Below are 16,717 nucleotides of genomic sequence, written 5' to 3' on the forward strand. Positions count from 1 at the left end.
GGTGTGACCATGGGTAGTGTGTGGCATGGGGTCCTGCTCCCCGAGTGTGGTCTGGGGGCCAGCACGCTGGCCTCCCTCCGGGCCCGGGGGCATGTGGGTGGGGAGGGCCAGCCCCTCTGGTGGAGGTCCCAGCTGCCACGCCCCCTCCGTGCACTGGAGGCTCAGGGGCCGGCTGCGGCATGCAGGTGAGGGCCGGGGCAGTCCCGCTGCCCCTGGGCAGCTGGGCGCTGTCCTCTGAGCTGTGGCCTGGACTCCGTAACGACGGGGCAGGAGTGGGCCCTGCAGCTGCAGTCGTGAGACTGAGCAGAGGCAGCGAGTAAAGGGCGTGTTAGCTGCTGGCCCAGGAAGGTCACCGGTGACGGGAATCGTGGGGACGGAAACACAGGTTGATGTGGTGGGACGCAGTGTCGTGGGGACGGAAACACAGGTTGATGTGGTGGGACGCAGTGCAGGGCAGCAGAGTATGGGGTTCGTGTCCTTCGGAATCTCATCCAGAGGAGAAGGCCCGCGTCCGTGGGGACCCAGGGGCCTGGGGCCTCTGGGGAGGGCGCAGGAGGTGCCCGGGGACCCAGGCTCACCAGGGAGGGGAGGGCGGGCCAGCCCTGGAGAGGAGGGCCCAGGAAGGACGTGGGGAGAGCAGGGCTGTCCTGGGTCCCAGAGGTGTGCTCGCTGGGGCCCCCTGGAGCCCCGGGTTCCCGCTGTGGTTTGGCGGGAGAGGACCCCGGAGGCCTTGGTGGCTTCCCGACATCCTGGGCCTGTTGCTCAGCTGTGAGCCGGGCCCACACCGCTGGACACCGGTGCCACCAGGGGGCGCTCAGCTCCCGCCTCCCCGGGGCCCCTCCTCTGAGCCCCGGGGGCTCCGAGGGTGGGTCACGCAGTTTTTATCTCAGGTCACCGGACGCAGCTCCCACTGGGCATGGTGTGTTTCCTCCCCCAGGTCAGGAATCGCGGCAACACCCCACCTGACTGGTCAGGGGCACTGGCTTCTTGTCCCTTAGACCATCAGGGAAAAAAGTGACAGCCGCCAACACAACAGTAGCTGTCGTGTGATACAACGGTAGCTGTCCGGTGTGCTGCCGTCTTGAACCAAAAATAATAGTCACATCTCATTGGTCACGTCACATGACAAGGTTGTGTCTGATTGGTTAATTCTTGGTACCAGACATCCTTCTATGCGAGTCTAGGCACCTGAGTTTTTATTTGTTTTTTTGTTTTTTTTTTTAATTTTATTTATTTATTTTTAGAGAGGGAAGGGAGGGAGATAGGGAGACATCAATGTGCGGTTGCTGGGGTCACAGCCTGCAACCCAGGCATGTGCCCTGGCTGGGAATCGAACCTGCGACACTTTGGTTCACAGCCCGCGCTCAATCCACTGAGCTACGCCAGCCAGGTCACCTGAGTTTTTACAAAAGTCACTTTGGAGAAAAAAGGGCAGGCAATGAGAATTATTACTATTCTTTTTGTAAATAGATCAAAATTATACTTATTTATTGTTAGAGCAGCAAAAACATATTTTTTGGTGTGCTGTCGGGTTTTAGCACCTAGTTCACGTGCACCCTGAGATGGGAATGTCTGAAAACCGCTGCTCTGCGGGGTTCCAGAGCCCGCCTCCCAGAGCGGGTGGGAGCCCGGCCTGGGGAGCCCTCGGGAGAGGAGACTGGCTTGGAGTCACAGCTGGATGGGGAAGGGGGCTCAGCCCCCAGGCTGGGGACCCAGGGTGCACCTTGGCGAGGGGACCAGGCCAACTCCCTCTGCACAGGGGTGCACAGGGGTCTTGTAGAGTCTGCTGGGCTTCTCCAGGGAGGGGCGGCCCTGCCCCCAGCCCCGCCCCCAGCCCTTGTGACATCACACTGGCCCGGTCACTCTGGCCCCCCTCCTCACAGCGGGTCAAGCCCTGCACCTTCCCTCCCGGCAGGTACCACACGCCATGAGACCCTGGCTGGCTTCTGAGGAGCAGGAAACCCAATCCTAGACCTGGACTTCGGACTCCTGGGTGAGCCGTTCGTAAAGAACTCGCTGTGTCACCGTGGTCACTGCCCGAAGAACAGGGTGGTCAGTGCCTGAAGAACAGGGTGACCGCAGAGACCACTGTAATAGCCATGAGCGTGGGGCACCTCTGAAGGACGGGTGGGAGGGGGCAGGTCACAGGAGACGAGACTGGCTGCTGTCACGGTCCCTGGGGAGGGCCCAGCGCTGGGAACAGTGTGTCCAGGGCCAGGAACAGCCCCGGCATGAGACGAGAGGCTGTGGGCTCAGGGTCCCGCTCTGCTTGGGCCGAAGTCCGGTGACCTTGGGCCTCAAACACCACCAGGAAACTGAGCTCACAGGTGAAACACACCTGTACTCAAACGAAGAGGCGCACATCCGAGGGAAACCCGAACCTGCACCGGTGCTGCGGACCGCAGCAGAGCGGGCACACAGTGGCTCCTGGGGCGCGGGGCTTCCCGCCCCAGAGTGGACTCACTCACTTCTGCCTGTGAGAGCAGCTGTGCCCACGCGCCAGGCCGCGTTGGGAAGAGCCACGGGAGCCCGGAAGACTTCTGCCTGGGTCGGAGGTGCGCTCCAGTGAGCGCGGGCGGGCCGAGTGAGCTTGCGAAAGCAGGTTCGCCCCGCGTTCCCCCAGCGATCCATCACCCAGCGACTGCCCCCTGTTCGCCCAGGTGCACGAAGCGCGGAGTCCCCTTGCCGTGGGCCCTGGGTGCCGCTGCGGCGTGGGCTGTAGAGGGCACTGCTCCGACTCCCTCCCGTTCCCGTGTCTGGGCAAAGTCGCCTTTTAGTTCTGCCCGGAGGGGCCGTGCACCCTGCCACACCCGCCTGGCCCCCTCCGGGCTGCTCGCCCAGCTCAGCCTGGGGTTTGGGGGCCTGGAGGAGGCCCGGCTGCCCGCCCCCCACGGCCCGAGGGTGACCGCGCCTGCCTCTCTCCCCCCAGGCAGCATGGCGGACTCGCCCAGGGAGGGAAAGCTGTCCCGGTCCCCCGACTTCGTCCAGCTGATCGACATGGCGTCTGAGTCCGTGGGCGGAAAGGTGAGCGGGGGTCTGGTGGCAGGAGCGAGCTGCAGCGAAGCCACGCGAGGGGCCCAGGTCCCCACCGCAGGGACAGCAGCGAGGGCAGCGGGGTCGGGCAGAAGGCCCCCTGGCCGCGGGAGCCCCCGGCCACCAAGGGCTTCCAAAGAACTTTCCTCTGGGGGTGCCTCAGGTTCTCTCCGAGCACGGACCCTTTGTGCCGTGGAAGGAGCTCGCTGCCCCGCTGTGGGCGCTCTCACGGCGGGGAGCGGTGTCCCCGGACTTCCACACGGGAGGCACCCGCAGAGCCTGTGCGCACCGAGGGCCGGCGCGGTGGCGCCCGCAGGGGGCAGAGGGACTGAGGTGTTGCTACATGCAGAGGCAGGGAGGCACCAGCCATGCACCGGGCACTGAGACACCATCAGGACTGTGCGCGGGTTCTCGCCCCGCCACGGGTGGGGGTGCTGTGTGTGCTGGGCGGGGGGAGGACCCGGCCGCAGTGATGCCCTGAGTGGGGCAGGCAGCTCCCGAGGCAGACAGAGAGGGGGCCTGGGGAGCTTCAGACAGGGGGGCTGCAAAGGGGCAGACGTGGTCCAGTTGGGCTAGTGTTTCTGGAACATTCCAGTGTTTGTGGTGGGCGGGGGGTGCGCAGGGTGAACCTGGAGAGGCAGGAAAGACCCTTGGTGCCCCCAGGGTTTCCACCGAGGAGGGGCCACTGCTGGCTGTGGAGCCCGGGAGGGGCCCCCGCGCGGCCGCCCCCCTGCGGGTCACCTGGGCTCGCTCCCAGGGGCAGCCCCACCCAACCCAGCAGACCAGGGCGCCCTCCTGGCGCTGGGCGGGGTCAGGCCAGCGCACGGGGCCCCCTCCGGGGCGCAGCTGTGGTTGCTGGGCGCCGGTCAGGCAGGGTGGCCCCGGCCGGGTTTGCTTCTGAGTGCGGTCTGGAGGGCACCCCGGTCTCAGAGACGTCCGGCTCCCAGCCAGCGCTCCCAGGCGCTCGGCCACAGGCTCTGGGTGTGAGGGGCACACGCCCGGGGTCCCCGATCCTCTCAAGAAGAAAGCCGGCTTGTTTTCTCTCCGGGTCGGGACCCAGGTGGAGAGGGGAGTCAGAGAAGGGCCGAGCGGGAGGTGGGGAACTCGGGGGGAGGTGGGTGGCGGAAGGGGACCCCCTCCCAGCGTGGGGCTCAGGAGCCCCTGGTCTCACTCCCCGCAGGCGGGTTCCCGGCGTCCTCCTCTTGCGCCTCCTCGTGGTCCACCGGGGAATGGGACCAGGTGGTGGTTAATTTACCGTCGTGTCTTCTTTCTCTGCCCAGATTTTGTTTGCAACAGACGACTTTTTCGCTCCTGCAGAAAACCTCCTAAAGGTGCCGTGGTGGGGGTTCGGGGAGGGAGGGGGTGCGGTGCCGGCGCGGGGGGGGGAGCCGTGGCCCGGCAGGCGGGTGGGGGTCACGGGCCGTGGGGGCCGAGAGCTGGCGGGTGGACAGCGGACGCGGCAGTGGGAGCCGCACCGTCGCGGGGCCGGGCGCTGGCTGTGACGCGGTGTTGCCCGCTGCTCGGAGGTCCCCGCTGCGAACAGGAGGCTGCACGGGGCGGGGGGCGGGGGGGGACTTCTCCCTCCGAGGGCCCTATGAGACCCGGCTGGCGGGGCGTGGGTTACCTGCGCGGGGCGGGAGGGGCGGGCACCGCCCCGCCCACCGAGCGCGCCCCCAGTGCCCTGTCTGCAGGCCCGCCTGGGCCGCGGGCAGAAGCTGACCACTGGGAGCCCAGGCGGAGCGCAGGCCAGTCACGGCCTCGCCGGACCCCTGTCCCCCAGAGCGACGGCCCACGCTTCAAGGAACACGAGTACACGGAGTTCGGCCAGTGGATGGACGGATGGGAGACCCGAAGGCGGAGGGCTCCAGGTGACCCGGCGGGCCCCGCCCCTTCCCGCTGGGCGTGTGCAAACGGGCACCTGGGGGCAGCGCGGACTCGGCCTGGGGATGCTCCGTGACCTCAGCGGTCCCTGGTGGACAGCGGCCGGGAGCGTTCAGGGAGGGGTGGTCGGGGCCCGGTCACCTGGGGGCCCTGGGTGTGAAGGAGCCAGCGTGTGGGGGGGCATGGGGGGCAGGGAGGGCACCGTGCCTTCCGGCTCTGGGGGGACCGCGTGCTCAGCCCCGCCCCGCGTCTGGGCCCGCTGCCGGGTGCACTGTCTTCTGGACCCTGTGAGGTGCCGCGTTTACTCATCGCCGCTCCTCAGAGCCCCTCGAAACGCGTCTCTTAAAGCCAAAGACACGCCTGTAAAGGCGCCCTTGTCTGTTGTCCCGAGAACAGCGGACGTGCTGGGTGGTGGATTCTCCGCGTTTCCCGGGGCTGCGGGCACCACGGGACCCCAGCACATCCGCACGCGGGGCGGCGGGCAGGGGTCTGCCTGCGAGGGGCACGCAGTGACCCACTGACCCCCCAGACGGCAGCCCACGCTCCCACCGGAGGGGCCTGGGCGGGGGCGGGAGCGGACACCTCAGAGCCTGTGGTGGTGCCAGCAAGTGAGGCACCTGCTGACCGGGGCCTGGTCCCCAGGGAGCACAGGGAGGCCCAGAGAGGCCGGGCAGTCGGCTGCGGGAGGACACGCAGCACCCACGATGGCCGTGGGCTCAGCCTCCGCCCTCGGCATCCTGGGCCTGTCCCAGCTCTGCTCTGAGAACGAGACTCCCGTGGGAAATGGGGGTGGTGGTCCGTGGGGCTCCGGGATGAGAGACCCTGAAGTCGTAGCTGAGAACCGACCCGTCCCGTCTCCTGTGACGGGCAGAGGGGTCACCGCGGGACATTAGTGTGTTTGCTCTGCTGTGTCACCGGCTCCCCGCCGGCCTCGGGTGATGGGGTGCTCTGTCGTCCGGGTCCCGCAGGTCACGACTGGTGCGTCGTCAAGCTGGGGGTACAGGGCGTGATCCGGGGCTTCGACGTGGACATTTCATACTTCACGGGCAGCTACGCCCCTCGGATCTCCATTCAAGCAGCGAACTTGGAAGCAGGTGCCTTGGGAACGCCTGGCCCCGGGATGGCCCTGTGGGGTCCTGAGGCCCCTCGGTCCCCTGGCTGTGCGTCACCAGCCCGGACAGACTCGGCAGCTCGTCTCGGCCACGTGGCTGCCACGGGCCTCCAAGCTCGGATTCCCAACGGCCCACTCCGTGACTTTTGTTCTCTAGCTTAGCAACGCCCTCTGACCCGATTCAGGGCGCATTATCCCCACACTCTCCCAGAGTGTCACCGTGCAGTGTGGCGGGCAGGGTGCTGGGAGGGCGGGGACGCCGCCGGAGACCTGGACGGGGCCCGTGGCACCAGCCCCGGTCAGGTGACACTGGCCCCAGGGTTAATTTTCAGAAACCAGGCCGTCGCCTGTGTGTGCAGACACGTCCTGGGAAGATAAGTCAGCCGGGAAGTTTGTGTTAGAAGCACCTAGCGTCAGGGGCTCTGCCCCGGAGAGACAGCGAGCGGGGCACCCCGGGACTTAGGTGCCGCTGGGTGGCAGGTTCCTTTGCGAGCAGGAGGTGACTCCGGGCAGACGAGCGAGCCCGCCTGCCGCCAGCCGTCCACGGAGCTCCAGTTCCCGGGTCACCCAGTGGGGCCGGCTCTGAGGGTGCCCCCCGGGGTGGGGGGAAGTGTGCTTCTGGGAGGGACCCCACCAGATCCCCACGTTTGAAAACGCTGGTCAGGGGAGAGACCGGCTCCGGTTTGGCCTGGAGACACTGCCTACCCTGAGGGCAGGTGTGCTGGCCGACGCCCGTCAGCCCCCACGCGTGAGGAGCACCCACAGGCCTGGGTCACTCTGCTCATCGGACGCTCTGACCGCAGACGGGGCGTCACTGATGTGGTCAGCAGAATGGAATGACCACGCAGCCCACTCAGGGCACTTGCGTCCTTCTGCGTCCTGAGCCCTAACCCCGCCCCTGCGGCCCCTCTGACTGCAGATAAGGAGCCGGAGATGCCGGAGCGAGGAGTCCGGGCGGGGGTGGCGGCCACGCCCACGGAGTGGGAAGCTGTTGCCCAGGTAGGTCTCCAGGAAAGGGCGGGGGCTTGTCAGGGGCCGGGAGGGCGGCCACGCCAGGTGCAGGGACACGCTCCTGGCACCTCCTGCTCCTGCCCGGGGCCACCTGGCCGACGTCCCTGAGCGACTCCGGCAGCCGGTGCTCGAGGGGAGGCCACAGCCGTGGGCCCAGGGGAGAGGTTCTCCCAGGGTGCCCTGGGGCCCCTGGGTGCCCCTCCACCTGCAGACGCCGCCCCCGAGACCCAGGCAGAAACTGCCGGAGTCCAGATACGTTCCGTAGGCATTTGACAAGGTGAGCCCCTGTCCGATGAACGTAATGACACGGCCAGTCTGGGACTGCGGCGCTCCGGCCCCTTCTTGCGCTGTGAGGCCTGCTTGTCTGGTAATGAATTCACCGGCGGCTGATGAGAGTGCTGGGTCCGCGCCAGGCGGGGAGACGAGGGACCGCCAGGCAGCTGGGGCCGTGCTCTGCACGTAGTAGACCTGGACCTGCCCCACGGTGTTCACCAAAGTGCTCCCCGCACTGCCGGCCGCAGGGCACCTGCGCCCCGCCAGCCCCACGCAGGCAGGAGACTCGAGGCCGCCACTCCGGGGAGCCGCGCCGACTCATGGTTTTCTGCCTGCCGCCCCTCGCAGCTGAAGTCGGACGGCTGGGACTGCCTGGTGCCCATGACGCAGCTGACGCCGGGAAAGCCGGCCTGCAGCCACAACTACTTCCTGGTGAACTCCCTGCAGAAGTGGTCTCACGTGAGACTCAACCTCTTCCCGGGTGCGTACGGCGCGGCCCGGCGCCACGGGTCCCCTCCTCGCCCTCCCTGCGGAGCGGCGCAGGCGCACGGGTGGGAAATGCAGCCGCCCCTCGGCCCCCGCCCGGGTGTGGGTGTCCCGAGGGTGGCCGTTGGCTCGTCTGCTCTCTGGGAGAGTGTCGTGTCCAGGCCTCGCCCCGTGGGAGTGACGGGAACCGCCCCCTTTGCGGTGGCGTCGTTGCTCTGAGACGCGCACACAAACGTTGCAAACCCAGCGACACGGGGTGACAATCCCCCGAGTAACCGTGTGTCTCTGAAGAAGCCCGAGCGGGAGGGAGAGCCGGTCTGCACTCACGTTCACTCAGCGACCGTCTGTCGTGGGAGCCTCCCGGGGCGTCACCGCTGGTTTTCCCCGTCTGTCCCGTGGAGCCAAGCTGAGCTTGCGCGGGGTCAGTTCCTGGGCCCGGCCTGGCTGCGCTCCCACGGCCCGCCGGGTGCCGCGTGTCCCTGGTCGACGTCGCACAGAGGCCGCGTGTCGCGTGTTGTGTGCATGCACACCAGGGTGCTCTGTTGCACTGGAGAGAAGGGAGGGGACTTGTGCCTTCACGCCGCCTGTTAGGACGATCGCCTCGTTGCCTGTCCAGGTGCCCGTGGGGTCTGGCCGTGGCTGCGTCCACTGGCGGAGCCCAGGTCGCCGTCCCGGTGGGAGGCTCCCGAGGCCACTCCTCAGGGTGTACAGCCACCTCGGTGCTGCAGGGACCCGTCGGGGTGGCAGCCGTGGCCGGCCGAGCGCCCTCAGGGTCCCTGTTCCTCCCCACGCCGCCCGCAGTCAGCCGCTCAGCGCCATCTGGTCGCTCTCTCCGCTGGGTGGTGCCCAGGGCTCGGGGCGCTGCACTGCCCACCCGGTCAGACTGGGCTCCCTTGGAGGGACGGTTCTGAGGCTAGTGTTGAGGTTGCTTGGTCGGATCTCAGGAGGGCTTCCCTGCGCTCTGTCCCTCGTCTCTCCTGTCATCCGTGTGGCCTGCCGCTAGAGACCGCCAGCCGTGTGGCCTGCTGCCGAACCAGCTTTCCAGCTCTCACAGAAGTCTCTCGTGGACCCCCAGTCCCCACTCAGGAGCCTTTCCCGCGGCCCCCGCTGCTTCTGAGCGAGCCCGGGGCCCGGGCTGCTCCATGCCCTGTGGCCCTCGGACTCAGCCTGTGGGGGGAGGGGCCTGGGCTCTCTGCTCTGGGACCAGCTTCTCCCAGGGCAAGGCTCCGAGCCCTGGATCTGGGCTGGGGCTGGGGACCTCGAGGACACACTTCTCTCTCTCTCTCGGGGACACGCCGCCTGAGGACCTGGGCACCTGGAGGAGGGGCAGTGGGGGCTGGGACCCACCTGGGACTCACACTCCAATGGCACAGAATGACAATCGCCGGGGTCCTGCCCCCCTCAGGAAGAAAGCCCCCCGGCTGTCAGATGGGGCAGAGGCTTGTGGGTTTTTTTCACTTTTCAAGAACAATTTTATTATTATTTTAATTTTTAGAGAGAGGGGAAGGGAGAGAGAAAGAGATAGAGGGGAAGGGAGAGAGAAAGAGATAGAGGGGAAGGGAGGGAGAAGGAGAAGTAGAGAAACATCAATGTGTGGTTGCCTCTGGAGCGCCCCCTACTGGGAACCTTGCCAGCAACCCTGGCCTGTGCCCTGACTGGGAATCGAACCGCTGACATTTAGGTTCGTAGGCAGACGCTCAAGCCACACCAGCCAGGACGAGGCCTGTGGTCCCGGCCACCCCCGTCTGGAGCCAGTGCCTCGCTGGAGCGGGACCAGGGAGCAGAGCTGCTGGCCTGCTTCCGGAACCGGAATCTCGCGGTTCTTGCTGAGCTCCAGCCGGTTTTCTGGAACGAGTGTGGCTCCCTTCTCCGCATGCCCGTAGGACACTCTCCAGAGATTTTACGTGGCTGGTTTTGTCTCTTCTGATCTCCACCAGCTGCCCTGGGGTCTCCTGGCCCGCGCTTGGGCGCAGTGGGTGTCTGCTCCCCACGCTGTCCCGTGAGACACCGGCGTGTGAAGACCGGCCACACGCGGCTGAGCGTGACCCGCGCTGCAGCACCCGTTCCGGCACCCGCTCCGGGTCTGGTCGGGGCATCACGCCCACGTGGTCTGGGCTGACTCACTGTCAATCGAGGTTTCCGCCGTTCCACCGACACGGCTCCAGATCGCCCGGGCTCACCGTGTGTCTCCTGCAAAAACGCGCAGGGCTGGGCTCCAGCGGGGCACTCTGATGATGATGATGATGCCTTTGAGTTCCCACGGGAAGAGACTCGGCTCCTAGCTCCGGGAAGTGATGTTCAAACCAGTGAAAACCGTTCGCCCTGCGAGACGCAGACGGCACATGCGGATCTTGGTGCCTGCTCTCGGCTCCCTGAGGCCGGGGTGGCTGAAGCTCTCAGCTCCCTGAGGCCTCATCGTGCTTCTGCGAACCTTAGCTCTCGCGCTCCCAGAGGCACCGTCGAGCGCTGCATCCTCGTGAAAGCAAAGCCGCACGGTTCTCGCCGCAGCCTGTGCGGGATTCGGCAATGCCGACTGGTGGTACCAGGCACTGTATCATGTCTGGTGAGCTGACCAGCTGCGCTTTGACTTTCCTGGAGTCGTTAATTCAGGTGGAAAACGAAGACCTACTATGTGCCGGGATCGGTTCCAGGCAGAGAGGATACAGAGGGGACGAGAGAGGCAGCGATTCGGAGATTCTCTGTTCTGGTTCCTGGGAGGCCTGTGAGCAGGGACTCACACAGCAGACAAGGGGACTCCCGCCTGTGGTCGGACGGTGGAGCAACTCTGCGGTGGGGGTCGGGGGGTGGTAAACCTACCAGGGAGGCAGGTGGGCAGAGGTGACCTGTGGGAGGTCAGAGGGGGGCCTCCCTGAGGCCACGACACTTAGGCGACACCGGCGTGCTCTGGGCAAGCAGTGGAGAACTCGGTCCAGGCCCTGGAAGGCAGGGCTCGGGCGCGGGAAGGGCGCTCGCTCTGGTGGTTTACCACCCACAAACAGCTGCTCTTCCAACCCCCAAAACCACGCCGGCGCCCCTCCCTTCCAGACGGGGGAGTCGCACGCCTCAGGGTGTACGGGGTCGGGCAGAAAGACTGGACCACAGTCGACCCCAAAGAGCCGCTGGACCTGGTGGCCATCGCGTACGGCGGGGCCTGCATAGGATTCAGCAACGCCTACTTCGGGCACCCGAACAGGATGATCGGTGAGAGGGTGCTGTGGGGGCGGCGGGGGAGGGGCCGGGGCCGGGCGCCAGCGTCAGGGACCCCGAGGGGGCGTCTCCCAGACGGGCGGGGAGGGGCCGGGCCGGGGCGTGCGGGGGCGGGGCTCGAGCCTCTGCGACGTGACGTCCCCGGCGGTTTCCCTTCGTGATTTCGGCTGAAGCGTCACCTTCCGCGAACACGGCCGCTGTGGCCGCGCGCAGGCCGGTGGGTCTGCGGTGCCGCCGCTCCGGCGACCCGCCCGCACGCGGGAGGTGGAGTCACGTGCGCCGACGCCCTTCCCCGCAGGTGTGGGCCCGCCCAAGGCCGTGGGCGACGGCTGGGAGACGGCGCGGAGGCGTGACCGGCCGCCGGTGCTGCAGGTGAGGCTCGCGGTTCCACCCCGCACCAAGGAGACGCGTTCTCTGAGGGGCCATGTGCTCGCTGTTCCGGAAGCTTGCTTCCCACGCGTCCCGGGCACGCCTGCTCCGTTGTCCCAGCGCCGGGGCACAGAGCCAGGGGCCCGACCAGGGGTCTGCGAGTTCACGGTGTAGGACCCGGAGCAGGCGCACGGACAGGCCCGGCGGGGAAACCAGTTTAGTCGTTCGTGACATCTGTGTGTGCCCGGGCGGGAGCGCTCCCGTGCACGCAGGACGGGGGCGCGTTGCCCGAGAGACGGTGCGGCTGGTGGCTCGCCGGCGTTAGCCAGTGGAGAGGAAAGCAGAATAAGGAGCCCCTCCCAGCGCGCGAGTCCCACTGAGGACTCGGCGGTCGACGCCCCTCTCTCGGGTGGGTCTTCACGAACCCCCCCCCCCCCCCCGTTTCTGGAGACAGGCGAGGGGGTGCTCCTCGCCACGGACTAAGGTTTGGGGGCAGGTTGCACGCGTGCGGCTTAAACCTGGTCGAGAGCCTGCCCCCTTGAAAGGCCGCAGCGGACTGACTCGGGGGCCTGCGGGCGGGGCCGGGTCGGGACCGAGACCCCCCGTGCACAGCCCTCCGCGCGGGTCCAGAACCAACACGGGAATCGCATGACAAACCTGCAAGCGTCTCCCGACCACCCAGCGGACTCGGCAGCGAAGAGGCGGCGGCACAAAAAGTCGCTCACACGCCGGGTCGCGGGGCGCGCGTTCCGGGCGAGAGATGAACGGCCTCAGCTCCCGCCGGCTGCGCTCAGGCCGGTCTCCCCGCGGCTGACGGGCGCGCTCCCCTCTGGAATCCCAGGGCCACGACGGCGGCGGCGCGGTCCTCCCTGGCGGCTGCGAGTGGGCCGTGTTCCGGCTGGCCCACCCCGGCGTGGTCACGCAGATCGAAGTCGACACCAGACACTTCAGAGGTGACCGTGAAGGCCGGGGTGGCAGGGACGGCGCGTGCCCCGGGGGCGGGGCTCGGGACAGTGGGCGCTGGGCCTGGCGTCCCCGCCCACCGGCTGTGAGGCTCTGAGTAAGTGGCCTCCAAGCGTGGTGTTCCGGCTCCCCGGTTATGAGATGTCAGGTCGACCGGGTGACCCCCAAACTCGCATCAGCACCTACGATGCCAGATGCCATGTGTCTCTTGACCGCGGAGGAGAAACTCAGGACGGTGTATTTGCACCCCGAGACACTCAGGGACCCCCCCAGGTTCCTCCCCTGAGCTCAGTGGGTCTGCTTCTTATGGCCACGTTACAAAGCGAGCTGCTGCCGTCAGGGAAGATTTTCCAGCTCCGTGAAGATTTCAGATGCGCCCCAGAGCGGCACCCAAGTAGTCAGTCAGAGCTGCGGCCCAGAAGTGCATCAGACACACGCCACCTTCACAGCCGAGTGCCGGGCACCGAAGCCCAGATGCGCAGCCCACCAGCACACGCAGCCCACCTCCGAGTCCCCTGAGAAACGAAGGCCGATCTCGGGGGGCGACCCAGCTCCATCGCGGGTGGGTGGGCTCCCTGCTCCCAGCCTTCGTCCGGTTGCTTCTGCCGAGAGGGGGCGCCGGTCTGCTCTCTGCTGGGCTCTGGGTCCGGCTTGAAGTGCCCGCGGTCCCGGGACGCGGTCGGTGCCGAGAGCCGACGGCGTGGAGACAGCCCCTCCCCGTCCTGTGCCCGCAGGCAGCTCCCCCGCCAGCTGCAGCCTGGACGGCTGCATCCTGACCGCCCAGGAGGAGGAGGACATGGTCAGGCAGAGGTGGGACCTGCCGGGCCACAGGTGGAAGGCGCTGCTCCCGGTCACCAAGGTGCGGGCTGCGGGGCTGGGGGCGGCCTGGCGGGGTGGGCGGGGCGGGGCCTCCCCTCCCTCTCCCCAGCCCCCCCTCCCCAGACCGCCCGCTCAGCCCCCCGGTGACGCGTCTCTGAGCATTGACGCGGCACAGAGGAGGGGTCCGAGCTCCACTGGTGTTCACGGCAACCGAGTTTGGGTGTAAGTCGGCGTGTGCGGAGAGTCTGGGGAGAATGGTTCTGCGTTACATCGACTTTTTAGGAAGGAAGTAGCTTGTCGAGGCTGCAAGGGTGCGTGTGCCTGAGGCGTGGATGCCGGACTGGCTGCAGGGGTCTCCTCTGGTCGCCGGTGGGGTTCAGCGTGCAGGCTGCTCCCCCGTGAGGCAGGGGACGCCTCCGGGGACCACGTCCATTTCGTCCTATCAGTCTGACTCCTTAACGACTGTCAAGTGCCGCGCCCACCATGGCACTGGAGCACTTGAGCCGCGCCGTCTGGGCATCGCCCCCGCCCTCGGCTGCCGGGCCACCGCCAGGGAGTGACGTCTCCCTCGGAAGGCCCCGGTCCCGGCCGACGGTGGCGCGGGGGTGGGGCGGGCCGGCCCGCCGGGGTGGCCCGCAGCTCTGGGCCTGCCTCTCTTGCAGCTGTCCCCCGACGAGAGCCAGGTGTTCAACAGCCTGACCCCGGAGCTGCAGGACGTGGTCACCCACGCCAGGCTCACCATCTACCCGGACGGGGGCGTCGGCCGCCTGCGCCTGAGGGGCTTCCCCAGCTCCATCTGCCTGCTGCGGCCCCGGGAGAAGCCCATGATGCGCTTCTCCGTCAAGGCCGGCTTCCGGTCGAACCTGTGACCCGACGCGGGCTTGCCCACAGCTGCAGAGCGCTGCCCCCCCAGCGGCCCGGTCCCCCCCGCCTCCTCCGGAAGGGCGTTCCACTCCTGAGCCCTGAGGAGCTTCTGGCAATTAATCTTTCTCAGATCAATAGAATCCCTGGTGATTTAATGAAGTGGCCACTCACACACGGACCTCTGTCTTTAATGCTGCCGGAGAGTGTGGGGGGTTGCGAACCGGCTGCAGGGGGCGCTGTGGGGATGACTTCCTTTTTAATGTCACACGGTGGAGACCGTCACAGCAGCGACACCCACACTCTCCGTGTGGGCCCGGCCCGTGAGACGCGGGCCAGCTGCCGTCACGCGGTCCTCACCACCTCGCTGCTCCAGGCTGCCCGAGGCCGTCCTGGGTCTGACCTCTGGAGCCGCCCCGGGCCCTGGACCGAGTCACCTGGCCTCTGAGTCCCGACCCCCAGCCCTGGTCCGTAGGCCACTGGCGAGTCCCAAGAGCTAGGGATGCAGGTGAGGGCCGCTTAAGGGGGTTTGGGGCCCCCAACACCAGGGTAAACCCTCACGGGCACCTGGCTTCCACACTCCTGTTAAAGAACCTGCAGAGTGTAATGCAGCTCTGAGAACTCAGGAGCAAACGAGCGTGCACAGGGCAGCAGGCCCCGTGCCGGACCGGCCCGTTCACGCGCCGGCTGGAGGCTGCGGGAACTTCAGGTTTGTAGAACTAGGAGTGTTCACTCCGTGCCCGAGCTTCCCAGACCAGCTGTTCGTACTTCTCCCTGTAACTCAAGGTCAAGGAAATCCAAACGCTCGCAGACAGAGTGGCGACTGACCAGGGCAGCGCACGTCCTGTGGTCAGCTGACCTTCCTCGCCCTGCGCCTCGAACTTGTGGAAGTGCATCCAGTCTCTTAACTTGGTTTTCTAAAAAAATATTTATTTTTAGAGAGGGGAAGGAGGGAGAGAAACATCAATCAGTTGCCTCTTGCACGTTCCCAGCTGGGGACCCGGCTGGCAACCCAGGCATGTGCTCTGACTGGGAATCGAACCGGCGACCTTTCGGTTTGCAGGACAACACTCAACCCCCGAGCCACGGCCCCCAGGCCCCTGTCTGGGGTTTGACACCCTGGGACCCCCAAACCTGTGGCGGTGGAGCGGGGCCACGCGCAGGACACAATAAACTCCTCGAAGGCGAAGAGGACACATTTTCCTCAGTGACAGTTGTAGCTTCTCGCCGAGTCCCTGGCGTCCACGGGCGCTCCGTGAGTGTCGGGGAAGTGAAACTGTAGCTCGCACCTGGGAGCTGGTCGCCGTAGCAGGCACATGCACACGCACAGGCACACACAGGCCTCTCCTAGCCCTGACTTCCCACCCTTGGCCAGCGTGTGAGCTCGCGCTGCCGGAGGCTGGTTGGTCGCGGTGGCGGCAGGACAGCAGCCAGCAGACTGCAGCGGCGTGACACTGGGTGCGGTGGCGCCCGTGACTTTCCAGCTGAGCGTCACGCCCCAGCATCCTGCTGCAGACCCCGGATGTGAGGTCAGCGGGGTTGACCGGGAGGGGACCTGCGAGGTGGGTGGAGCCCCGAGCCCCCTCTCTCTCCAGAGCTTTGCTATTTAGTGCGAAGCCTGAGCCCTACAGCCAGAGGCAAGCCTTAGAGACAGACCCCGGCCTCGGGCTCGCCTGCTCCAAACAGCTGAGGGGTGGTCCCCGGGCCCCTGTCCCAGTCTGGGACTGCGGGACCCAAAGGACCCTCGGGAGGCCGGCGCCCACCCCTCGGAGCCCCCACAGCCCCGCTCCTCCCAGCAAATAGGCCCAACCCCGTTTCCCAAAGCCGACCAGCGTCTCCGCTGCTGTCACTGGACTCCACGGCCCCTCACTGACGGGGCTCACACTTCCTGCTCACCCTTCTGAAGGCGCTGACCTCGGGGCAGACCTCGGGCCTTGGTGATTCCGCCGTCTCCCCCACGAGAACCCATGGGAGGCCCTCCCCGCTGATGACGCGCTGAGCCTGCAGTCTTGGGGGCCGGCCCCCGGCCTCCCCCCCTCCCCCTCTGCTCTGAGGCGGGGTCCCCCACAGGAGGGGAGGCTGTGTCTGTGCACGCCCTCCGCCTCGCCCTCTGCTGTGAACAGATGTTGGTTTTTTTTTTCTTAACTCCCCAGCCTGTCGTCCCATCTGCCGAGCACGGCTCTGGGAAGCGTTCAGGGGCTCTGGGCAGCTCGAATCCTTTCAAATGCTGGGCCTTTTGGCACGCCTGCCCTGCCCAATCGGTGGGGCCGCCTCGACCAGGAGGCTTGGAATGTCTGCTTCTCGGGGTCCTGGTGGGGGAGCCGCCACGCGGCGGAGCTGGCCTGCAGGGCGGGAAGTCCGTCCGGGGCGTACAGATTCCTTCCTGGATCCGTCTTCCCCACGGGGGCTCCTGCAAGGCAGGTCTGCAGCACAGACTCCTCCTCGGGGACAGGCAGGAAGGGGACCCCCGCTTGGCCGGGGGGGGGGTGTGTGCGACTCTGGGGATACACGCTTGTCCTGTGTGGCCTGCGTGGCCCCACTCTGGGCTGGGGGTGAGGTGTGTGTATGTGGGGTGCTGAGGGCGCCTGAGGACGCGGCCCTGCAGGGGGTGGGGGTGGGGGGGGGAAGCCCTCCAGGGGCTCTGCCTGCATCCCTGATGTCTCGGACAGAGAGCGGTGAGCAGAGAGGACAAAGTGTCCCGTG

General features: G+C 67.1%; 1 protein-coding gene across 1 annotated transcript; it reads left to right on the forward strand.

The window, feature by feature from the left end:
- Positions 1-1,879: 1,879 nt before the first annotated feature.
- Positions 1,880-14,042, forward strand: ALLC (allantoicase). The gene is made up of 12 exons (XM_028517717.2): positions 1,880-1,993; positions 2,930-3,024; positions 4,314-4,364; positions 4,814-4,901; positions 5,883-6,008; positions 6,945-7,024; positions 7,658-7,790; positions 10,841-10,996; positions 11,301-11,374; positions 12,213-12,324; positions 13,069-13,193; positions 13,816-14,042. Exons 2-12 carry the CDS (start codon positions 2,935-2,937, stop codon positions 14,020-14,022), a joined length of 1,242 nt encoding a protein of 413 aa, XP_028373518.1. The 5' UTR covers positions 1,880-1,993; positions 2,930-2,934; the 3' UTR covers positions 14,023-14,042.
- The last annotated feature ends 2,675 nt before the right edge of the window (positions 14,043-16,717 follow it).

The sequence above is a fragment of the Phyllostomus discolor genome, chromosome 6 (assembly GCF_004126475.2).
Source record: "Phyllostomus discolor isolate MPI-MPIP mPhyDis1 chromosome 6, mPhyDis1.pri.v3, whole genome shotgun sequence".
Lineage (NCBI taxonomy): Eukaryota > Metazoa > Chordata > Mammalia > Chiroptera > Phyllostomidae > Phyllostomus > Phyllostomus discolor.

Bases quoted from the DNA above. Each gene is read 5' to 3' on its own strand.
- ALLC (XM_028517717.2), top strand. From the start codon at position 2,935: ATGGCGGACTCGCCCAGGGAGGGAAAGCTGTCCCGGTCCCCCGACTTC. The intron at 7,025-7,657 runs GTAGGTCTCCAG...CGCCCCTCGCAG, and splicing joins AGTGGGAAGCTGTTGCCCAG to CTGAAGTCGGACGGCTGGGA. The intron at 7,791-10,840 runs GTGCGTACGGCG...CCTCCCTTCCAG, and splicing joins GAGACTCAACCTCTTCCCGG to ACGGGGGAGTCGCACGCCTC.